Here is a 10,681-nt window from a genome sequence, read left to right as displayed (position 1 = left end):
TTTTTAGCCTGTCTTAAAATGATAACTGTGGGGCCTTGATAAATTAATTGAAATGCTTCTCAAAAAGTGGCTTTTGGTAGTTTAGTTAAGCCATCTATTTTAAGAGTAATTCTCAAGACGGTTTATTAGTGAATTACTTCATATATTCTTAGCATTAAATTGTTTCCCCACTAAGGATATTATAATTATCTTTCTCCCAGTAATGAAAAGAATGAAACTATTCTCAAATAACACTAGGTTGGGTCCTGGCCCTATTATCAATAGTTTTGAAAATGCCACCACCAGTGCCCAGCTACTGCTTTCAACCACTCGGAAAGGGATCATTATAGGAGATCCTGGATAGAGTGGGAGAAAAATGTGGAACAAAACTCACAATCATAAAAAAAAATACCGGGGTACTACTCTAATGCAGACTGGTGAAATCCCCGAGACTATTGTCTGTAGCAGACCCAGAATTGAACTTACTCCAGTGGCTTCCAGCCAAACAAAAGACAGGCATATAAGGTGAACATTTATACCAGGCAGGTTACACTCCTTAGAACAATCAATCATGGGAGATCAGAGAGGCAGTACTTGCACAGGCAGATAGCTCAGGGGGCAGGAATACACAGGTAAGAAGGCCACAGGATAAAGATTGCCACACGCCACACACTGATGTGGGTAAGGAGAGGGATGGTATAGAAAGAGTCCAGAACCACCATGATAGCATTAGGAAAAGGGAGGACACTGAATTGTACAGATAATATGTAGACGACAGATGCTAATACCAACCAGTATATGTACAATACTGCATTACCATTAACACCAAACACCGGGCTACAGATAAACACTTAAACATCTGAGAATGTCAGATGGGGATCAGTGAACAGGATTATACTCTAGACCAAGGATAGATTCGGCGAAGGCTAATCTTGCACAGATACTAGTGATACAAAACAATGCAATCCTTACAGAAACAACAGAAGACAGACATAGAGTAATCCCTCACAGACACCCAGACACTGGGGGAGAGAGATCCAACGGATCTACCAACTCAGGACCATAGTGCTGGGGGACACCAGACTTAATTGGCACAACAAAATACATAAAAGTCTTGTTCCTCATCCTACATTGGTGAGTAGTGACTGGGGTCTTAAAAGCTTTCAAGCAGCCAGCTAAGATGCAGCTAATGGTTTCCTATCATCAGAAGCAAAGAAGAGTATAAGAAAACAGGGCTTTGGAAGCAACCAGCCCTAGGACATGATGGCCCTCAAGACCAGAAGAACTAGATGGTGGCCAGCTACCAATGCCAACAACTCAGGAAAGGATCAAATCTGGAGATCCTGGATAAAATGGGAGGGAAAACATGGAACAAAGTCCAAACAATAATGACCAGAGTTACTGGTCCGATGGGGTCTGGTGAGACCCCCAATACTATGGTCCTGGGATACATTCTGGGCCTGGAATAAAGCTCACTCTCAGGGGCTGGCTCTCAGCCCAACAGTAAACAGGATGTACATGCAGACCACTCAACCCAGGGTGGCACACCCACATATTCTATGGAGATGCATCCCTTGGAGTAATTGACCATGGGGCACCAGAGGGGTAACATTTGCACAGAGGAAATGCAGGACACACAGGAGTGCATAACTATAAGGGGCATGGGGGGGGTGGTTACTGGGCTGGGAGGGGAGGAGACTGGGTTAGGGTTGGGGATAGTAAATGGTGAGTGGAACTAAATGTACACATAATGTTGAATGTAAAACAAACTTTTAAAAAAGGTTACCACAGGGAGGAAGTGGGAAGAGAGCTGGTACATTATGAGATTTCAATCAATGTCATGAAACAAAATGTACATGAACAACTGTATGGAAAATGGATTTGCTCTGTAAACTTTCACCCAAATCACAGTTTTTTTTAAAAAAGTGCCCCCTACCAGAAGCTATAAGCCAAAAATATAAGGCTGAGAAAAGGGAAAAGTATTGAAGAGTAGGAAAAACAGAAATTAGAATTTCAAAAAGCAAAAACAACCAAAAAAAAAAAAAAAATGCCATTAACTGAGAAGTGACAAAACAAATAGGAACTGAGGAGGAAGAGGATTGTTCATTCAAGGTGGTGAGGGGAGGGGATGAGGCCAGAGAATGGAAAGAGCTGGAGCCAAAGTAAAACACAACCAGAAAGGAAATAACAGTCTCCGTTATTCCAAAGAATTCTGGCACTTTCTCAGGTACGCACAACCTTGGAGATTTTAGTTTGTTCCCTCAATAATAAACAAGAAGTCGGCACTGATAATGATCCCTGATAACATTTCCTCTGGAATGTACAACATTCCATGTTTCTGCTTCACAGTCACCACCGGACATGCATGAGTCAGGCTGAGAGGTGGGAATTTGCTCACACTGCTTATGAAGCTGCTGAAGGTATAGCCCGGCCCTAGGAAGTGTTATCTTGCCATGCTTTTTTCTCCTTCACCTCATCCCACTAAGAGAAAAAGGTGATTTGTCTGGATAAAGAGGGCAAAGAATCATCTATAGACCATGAGTTTCACTAGAAACCCAAATGGCAATTATCTAGTGCTTATGCATGGTAGCCTGAGTAGCTAGTCTGAGTACACTGACCTAGAAGATGTTTCCCACACTTCCCCCATTTACTTAGAAACTAAGTCAGTGGGCAATTTGATTTTCGGGATTTTATTTAGTTTGTGTCTAGGCTTGACCAGGTAACATAGGTTGCACATACTATGTCTTAAGAACCTTTGTGAGAGAAGAAGTCAGGATTTCTATTTGAATGACTGAAGTCCTACTTAGGAAACCACAGGCCCAGAAAACTAAGTGTCTTCCAAGTGCTCTGGAAGAAATCCTGCTTTTTCTTGGTAACTTAAGTGCAGTCCATACGAGGTGTCAGACCAGTTCTGCTTGCATACAAAAGCAGACTAACCACTATGGTCCATCTTCAATGGCACACAGTAAGCAGAGATTCAGACATAGTGTGATTCTGTTCCCTGCACTTGGAGCAAATTGATCAAACTGGCCACAAGTCATTGCTGAAAATTTTCTCAAATCTCACTGCCATCTTGAAAATAGAGATAGTTCCACTTATGAAGAAATCAGTCTCTTCATTGAGTTTCTGCACTGTTTTGCTAAATCAAGGGTTATAAACTGGAAGAAACAGGTAAGTTTGGTGCAGTACACACGTTTTTTGTTTTTCCCTTTCTTTTTAGGTGTTATACACTCTCCATTTCACCCCAAACTCCACTACTCCCTATTGTCTTAATATCCAGATCATTTGGGTTAGGAGCACACACAGTATAGTGCCCTTCTATGAGGTACTGAAGAAGAAAAAAAAAAAAACTTTGAGCTCATTCATTTTAGCCAGGTTTCACATTAGAAATGCACTGCTGTCTAGTCAGATCCAACTCCTAGCAACCCCTCCTTGGGTTTCTGAGGCAGTATCACTACAGAAATAGAGTGCCCAACCTTCCTTCCTAGGAGTGGCTGGTGGGTTTGAACCGCCAGCCTTCTGGTTAGCAGTCAAATGCCTTAGGCACTATACCACCAGAGCTCCTAGGTTTCACATTAAGTAATTAATTATATGTCTATTACTGAACATAGACCATCCCTTGTTTTTCTGAGGAAATCCAATTGTGTACACATACCACAGTGTACTCCTGTGGTCTCTATATCCTTCCGCAGAGGTGACTGGTGAGTCAGGAAGGGCTTGCTATGTGCCACTCTTCACTTTCTCTTGAGAATGAATTTTCTACAAAGAGCATACAGTCTCTTCTACTCTTCTACATCAATGTTACCTAATGCAAAACATGACTGAGTGGGCAAGTCTCCTTACCTCTGGAGTCTAGTTATATGATGCACATTTCCACACGAATCTGAAGAATAGAGGGAAACCTGGCTGGAAAGCTGTATTAGAACCAGAGTGTGGAAAAGATCTTTTTACAGCTTTATGACATGACGTTCCAGCAGATTCTTTGAAAGCTTATGAATATTGATAGAGAATGGAAAGAGTCTATGCAGCTAAGCTCAAAATAATACTTGTTTGTGTATTTGGTGTTTGGTATTTAGGGTTTTGTTTTTTGTTTTTTTAAGAGGGTGTTTTTTGGAGGGCATTGTTTTGATTGGGCTACAGAGGTGGAGATGTTGTGTCAATGTTTTAAATTTTGTGTAGAGTTTAATTTGTAGGTTTTCTAAAGTTATTTTATACTAAGGTATAAACTGATTTGAAAAATAGTCCTGCTAAGTTAGTGTTTCTCCAATGTGGTCCATGGACCATCTGCCTCAGAATTCCCTGGAAGGCTTTCAAAATGCAGATTCCTACTGCCCACCCCCAGATCTGCCAAACCAGAGTCTCTAGAGAGTGAGGCCTAGGAACATGATTTTAACCTTTTTCCCAGGTGATTTTTATGCTTATTGTATTAAGGTCAATCTAGTCCTGCCAACAAGTGAATTCAATTTAAATGTGCACTGAAGAGGCTTGTGTGTGTGTGTGTGTGTGTGTGTAGTTATTGCTAAATCAGATTATTGACCAACCTGCTTATTCAGCCAAAGGCATCATCAAAACCATTTTCATCTTACTGATGTGTCTTACAAATAAAAACCTAAAAAATAATGGAAAGTTCAAAATCTAGGGAGGGGGAGAAACACTGGCTTTACCCTTTCATGACCCATGGGACATTTATTGCCCACCAATATTTTCAGCCTCTTAGGTTTCTTGGGAAGCTCCTATCCCAGGTGTAGTACATACTACCACTTGGTAGAGACCTTCAGATTAGATTAACTGCATGCATTTGAAGAAACAGACTTTATCCCAGCAATCCTACCACTAGAGTCCACTTGGGATTTATGTGTCCCACATAATTATATTAAAATCCATATTACCTCAATTATTTTTTTCCCTTGATTTCATCATGGCTTCCATTACTGAAAGCACATGATATTAACAAAAAATTCAAAGCAAAAGATAATTTGATCATGAAAGGGTTAAAAGGACAGGGGTGGAAAACTGCAGTTTCTCCAAAGGATCATAATTTAATCAGGTTTTCCTCTTCTGGTTCTAAGTGATTAAAGATAATAGATGGGAATTAGAACACAGGGGAACATTCTTAGACATCAGTTGCAAACCTGTTTCACCATGCTGCCTTCCTTCTCTTTGGAAAATGTAGGGACAGTTTGCTTAGGCCTTCTTTATTTCTCTTCTAGATTATGCAACAGATGAGCGACCACCGCTATGACAAACTCACTGTACCTGATGACATGGCTGCAAACTGTATATATCTAAATATCCCCGGCAAAGGGCATGTCTTGCTGCACCGAACTCCAGAAGAGTATCCAGAAAGTGCAAAGGTAACACCCTGTCCTATCTAGCCACTGCAGCTGGAAAAGCCTCCCTAACAGTCTTCCTGCTTTGGAATTTGTCATGATGGAGTGACAAATAACAGGAGCTTCCTTTTCCTCCCTATATATCAATTTGTTAAGAAATCAGAATGGATCATTATAATTTAGGCCACAAGGATATTTTATTTAGCTCACTTTTCTCATTTATGTCATTGGTCACTAATGCATGCACAGTAATTGAAACAATCATGCCTGGTATTGAAAGCTTTTCAAATAAGTACTCAGATCTTCCAAGTCTGTGCTCCAGCTCTGATTAAATGCACCTCCCCACACTCAGATACTCATTAAGCACAAAGACCTGCAATTAGATGGTCAGCTGTGTTATTGTTTTCTAACAGCTCTGAGCTGCCCTTCATCAGAAATTCACTTGTTTCTTAGGGCAGAGGAATACAAATAGCCCAAAGAGGTGGATGTTTACTGCCAGAGCTGAGAAAACAAGAGTCTGCTCTTCCTAGGTAGGCAAAAGCAATTCTGTCAAAAAGATAAAGCAGGAAGAAATGTCATATATTTGGAATCAGCCAAAGGGTAAGAGTCTCTGCATTTGTTTTCCAGCTGAGAAATTGTCCCCACATCTGGAATTCTCTCCTGGTCTAAGAAAATCTTCTTTGTTTTTCAGGGCACTCTGCCGAGCTCATCTATATAGCATAGTAATTTCAGTCTAATTCTGCCAAGCAGATAAAAGTCACCCATAGTTTCTTCAAATATCCAAATCATCTAGGTATTTCAGCATCTTCATTTCTTCTCAGAGGACTGATACTCATACTAAGTATTAGAGAAGATAAGAGCCTTTAGTAACTACTGATTTTATTTATTTACACTTAAGCTTGATAAGTATTAGAAAAATATTTAATGCCATTTTTAAAATGTATAATACTCTTAATTACTAGGCTTATCCTCATAGTCACAGAGAAAAAGAGAAGGGTTGGGGGAAAAGTAGCTGATTTTTCTCTATTTCCATGGTTGAAAGTGTGAACCTGAGGAAAATATAAGACTCCTGACCCCAGACTGGAGCTTAACCCTTCCTTAGATAAATAATGGGTCTCATATATTAATGTGCATCGTTGTTTGTTTGTTGTTATATGCTGTCGAGTCGGACCCAACTCATAGTGACCCCTCCTTGGGTTTCCGAAGCAGTATCATTACGGAAGTAGATTGCCCAACCTTTCTTCCGAGGAGTGGCTGGTGGATTTGAACCGCCAGCCTTCTGGTTAGCAGTCAAGTGCCTTAGCCGCTGTGCTACAAAATGCAGGTTCCTGGACCCTATACACACACGTGCACATGCACACTCACACACACACACACACACACACACTGAAATCTGCAATATCAACAAGGACTGGGGCCACAGAACTCACTTTGGAAAACACAGCTCAGGATCATGCATGCTTCTTTAGCCACACTGATCACTTTATCAACAAATAACTATTATCTCATTCTGAATTCAGCCCTGTGTCTATCAGTGATAATGATATCAATAATAATCACATTTACCAAACATGTCTCCCATGCCAGACACTGTAACAAGCATGCTACCTGCATTATCTTATTTAATCCTTGCAGCAGCCCTGTGAGAACATATTATTCCAGTCTTACTGAGAAGTAAACTGAGGCTCAGCGGGAATGTTACTTGATTGAAGTCACACTGCTAGTCATAAGTCTGCCCAGTTCCAGAGCTCCTAGTTAACCACTGTACTGAATTTTAAAGAGCACAGTGCTTTCCTAAAGCAGCTTGATAGATAGTTTTAGGCAATGTATTTTCAAATGATTTTGTTTTAAAAATGTGTTTTGTTTGATTGTCAAAGTAAACTTGGAGACTGTTAATTTGAAATCTTGACACATACTTTCAACTAAATGTCAAAAGATGCTGTAAAATTTACACATTTACACCTGTGATTTAAAAGCAGTTCAACTTGAAATACTTAAATTATATTTTGTCAGAATTTTCCAGTGGTTTTGCTAAGGAAAGAAACATTAAAGTACAATTTAGAGGGTTTTAAAGTGTGAGAAAGTAATATTTAGATTGAGGACATGGCCACCCACTTTCAAGTATCACTTAATCTACCAATGACAATGGCAGAGTAAAGGCATCTTTGATACCAACCACATTTCTGACACATCTTTGGTTCTGAGGTTACAGCATAGACTTGGTGGTTAACCAGTTGCTACTATCTCTATGGGTATAGCTGTGGGTATCTCTGCAGTCGGGAGCTCTGGTAGTGTAGTGCCTAAGGCACTTGTCTGCTAACCAGAAGGCTGGTGTTTCATAACCCCCCAGCCACTCCTCAGAAGGAAGGTTGAGCAATCTACTTCCATAATGATACCATTTCGGGAACCCAAGGACTGGTTGCTAGGAGTCAGTCGGGTGTGACTCGACAGCATATAACAACAACAACATCTCTGCGGTCTATGTTGCATGGGGTTGAATGAGTGAAAAGCCTGGTTATGGATTGAATTATACTTTTACCATATATATGTATGTAAAATCCTAACCCCTGACCTGTAAACATGATCCTGTTTGGAAATAGGAGGCTTTCTTTTTTGTTATATTAATGAGGCCATGCCAGAGTAGGGTGGATCCTAAACCTTATCACTTCTGAGTTGTAAAAAGAACAGAATAGGCACAGAAACACAAATGGGGAAGATACCACATTAAAACAGATACACAGAGCAGATGCATTTACAAGCCCAGGAACTCTAAGGACTGCCTGATACTAGAAGCTGAAAGGGGATCTCTGGTGGCCTAGTACCTAAGGCATTTGACTACTAACCGGAAGGCTGGCAGTTCAAACCCACCAGTCACTCCTCAGAAGGAAGATGGAGCAATCTACTTCCATACAGATACCACCTTGGAAACCCAAGGAGGGGTTGCTATGAGTCGGAATTGACTCAACAGCAGTGAGTTTGTTTTTTGTTGTTTTTTTTTTTTTTTTTAAGAAGCTGAAATGTGACTCAGGATGATATAAACAGTTATGCATTTGGTTACTAACCAAAACATTGGCAGCTCAAGTCTACCCAGAGGCACCTTGAAAGGAAAGCCTAGTGATCTACTTCCAAAAGATCATCCACTGAAAACTTTATGGAGAACAGTTCTGTTCCGACATACATAGGGTCACATGGTCACCATGAGTCGCAATTGACTCAAAGGCAACTGGTTAGAAGCTGAAATAGACAAAGAAGGGCCTCCCCTAGAGGCACACACTGAATTTAGACCTCTAGCCTTCTGAACTATGAGACAATCAATGTTTACTTGTTAAGGCCACCCTCTTGTGGTATTGTTATTTCACAGTACTAGCAAAGGAAGATAACCCTAAACTCACAAGCTTGTCTTTCCAACAGAGGAGGGGTAAACCAATGCAAAACATAACCCTTCTTCTCTACGTTTCCCTTTATTCCTATTGTAGATTTATGAAAAACTGAAGGACCATATGCTGATCCCCGTGAGCCACTCTGAACTGGAAAAGGTGGATGGGCTGCTCACTTGCTGCTCAATTTTAATTAACAAAAAGGTAGACTCGTGAGTTGCAGAGTCCCCCCTTGTAGCCAGCAGTACTGCGCACACAAGGCCGGCGCCTCTGCACACACTTCTGTTGTTTTCATTGACAATCTTCTGTGCCACTGTGCTACTAACTCTTGTTTACAAATATTTAATTTTAAATGTAATTGTTCCATTCTGTACCCTACTCTCTCACAGTGGTACCTAAGCTGTGGATTTGCTAAATGATTTAAGCAATCTAGAAAATATAGAGCTAATGAACTACTGAAATGTGAGTAACAATAGTAAGGAAACACTCATTACTGTTTGTATTCCTAGTGTGAAGATTGCTTAGTTGCCAATATATTGGCAAGAATAACTTCTAGATCAGTCAGATAAGCTTTTTATTTTCTTCTGTGTCATTAATCATCTTTGGTTCCTGTGAAATTCCTCATCCATGTGTCTTCCCCCTTTCCCTCTTGATTTATTCTTCACTCAAAACTTTCTTTCCACTCATTTTCTTTTGTCTTTCCCACTTCTATCACCATCACTTTGACCTCAGGTAAAGCCCACGGTCTTCCCCTCTGGACACCTTCCTGCAGGTCTACCCTGTCTGCCGTCAGTCTCTTCTGCCTCCTGGCTTTATCTCCTGAACAGCCAGAGGTGCAAACAGGCTCCTCAACAGAACTGTGACCAGGATTGGAGCAGTTGTTTGGGGGAGTTTGACTACACAGAGGCACATTCTGACTGGGTTTGGCCCAGAGATCAAAATTCCAGAAGGAGTAGGGCACCACACCTCGGAAGGTAAATTTAGCACCAGACCGTTGCTAAGGGACTGTAGATCAGGAAGCTTGGAAATACCCTATGAGTACAATGTCTTAGAAAGTCTTTAAGTAACATTCCATGAATTTTTGCTTCATTATTAGGCATATATAGACCTTAGAGAGAAGTCTTACTTTTTCCTTATTCAGTCCATTTCTATTTCCCCATACCCACTTTCTAGCCTTCTACTCTCTGCAATTATCCTGTTCTAGCAACATTATTTTCTTTCAAACAAATGTCACAACTGAAAATGATTATGAATGGTGTAGATTAATGGTAATGGTAATCAATGGTATAGATTAGCCCAGAGAGAATAGTGCTTCATGTTCAGGAAGTGTTTGAAACCAGCTTCAGACAACGGACAATTGTACTTTGAAACATCCGTGAATATTTACTGTGGAATTCAAGTAAAACTTCTTTCTTCAAATCACTCGATTGTAAACTGACACAGTACCTTACAAAGAACCGTGACACACTAGAGGAAGAGATCGTTGTCTTTTACTTATACCTAAGAAAATTGGCCTATTAGCAGGCCAGGGAAGTGGTACTTTCCAAGGGATAGTGACTGATCCAGGCATGTTATCAAACTTCTTTGTCACATCCACCATTCCTGTATTGCCTGTGGCTTGCTGTTTAAGATTAAGAATCAGGAAGTTTAAGAAATATTACTACAAGTCTTGCTCTGCTCACCTGTGTGTTTGTAATCAAACACTCTCTGTGTTGGTGACTGAGAGAGAATTACCATCATTCATTGCACCTCCCCCTTCACAGGAGGAAGTGATAAGCCACTGATTAAAAACCAAAACATCTTTAACCACTAACTGTCTTTTGCATTTTAGTTGATGATTTTATGCTAGAAATTTGAAGAAACTCCTTCTACTTCTTCTCTTCCTTCTTGCTTAACCTTTAAATTCATATCACATGCAAATACCTAATTATGTGCACCCTGAGAATGAACCATATCTTGGCCACTGTCATATTCAAACAGTGTCATGGACGAATA

General features: G+C 40.4%; 1 protein-coding gene across 1 annotated transcript in view; it reads left to right on the top strand.

Moving 5' to 3' along the window:
- The window catches only part of DDAH1 (dimethylarginine dimethylaminohydrolase 1), a 230,476-nt gene extending 221,574 nt beyond the window's left edge, over positions 1-8,902 (top strand). The window contains exons 5-6 of the mRNA XM_007946170.2: positions 5,190-5,333; positions 8,786-8,902. Coding sequence (XP_007944361.1) covers positions 5,190-5,333; positions 8,786-8,902 — 261 coding nt within the window. The remainder of the gene's footprint in view (positions 1-5,189; positions 5,334-8,785) is intronic.
- The last annotated feature ends 1,779 nt before the right edge of the window (positions 8,903-10,681 follow it).

Source organism: Orycteropus afer, unplaced genomic scaffold (assembly GCF_000298275.1).
Source record: "Orycteropus afer afer isolate SDZICR_OR568_19922 unplaced genomic scaffold, OryAfe1.0 scaffold00152, whole genome shotgun sequence".
NCBI lineage: Eukaryota > Metazoa > Chordata > Mammalia > Tubulidentata > Orycteropodidae > Orycteropus > Orycteropus afer.
The sequence above is the reverse complement of the archived record's forward strand: the minus strand, read 5'-3'. Positions and strand labels throughout refer to the sequence as shown.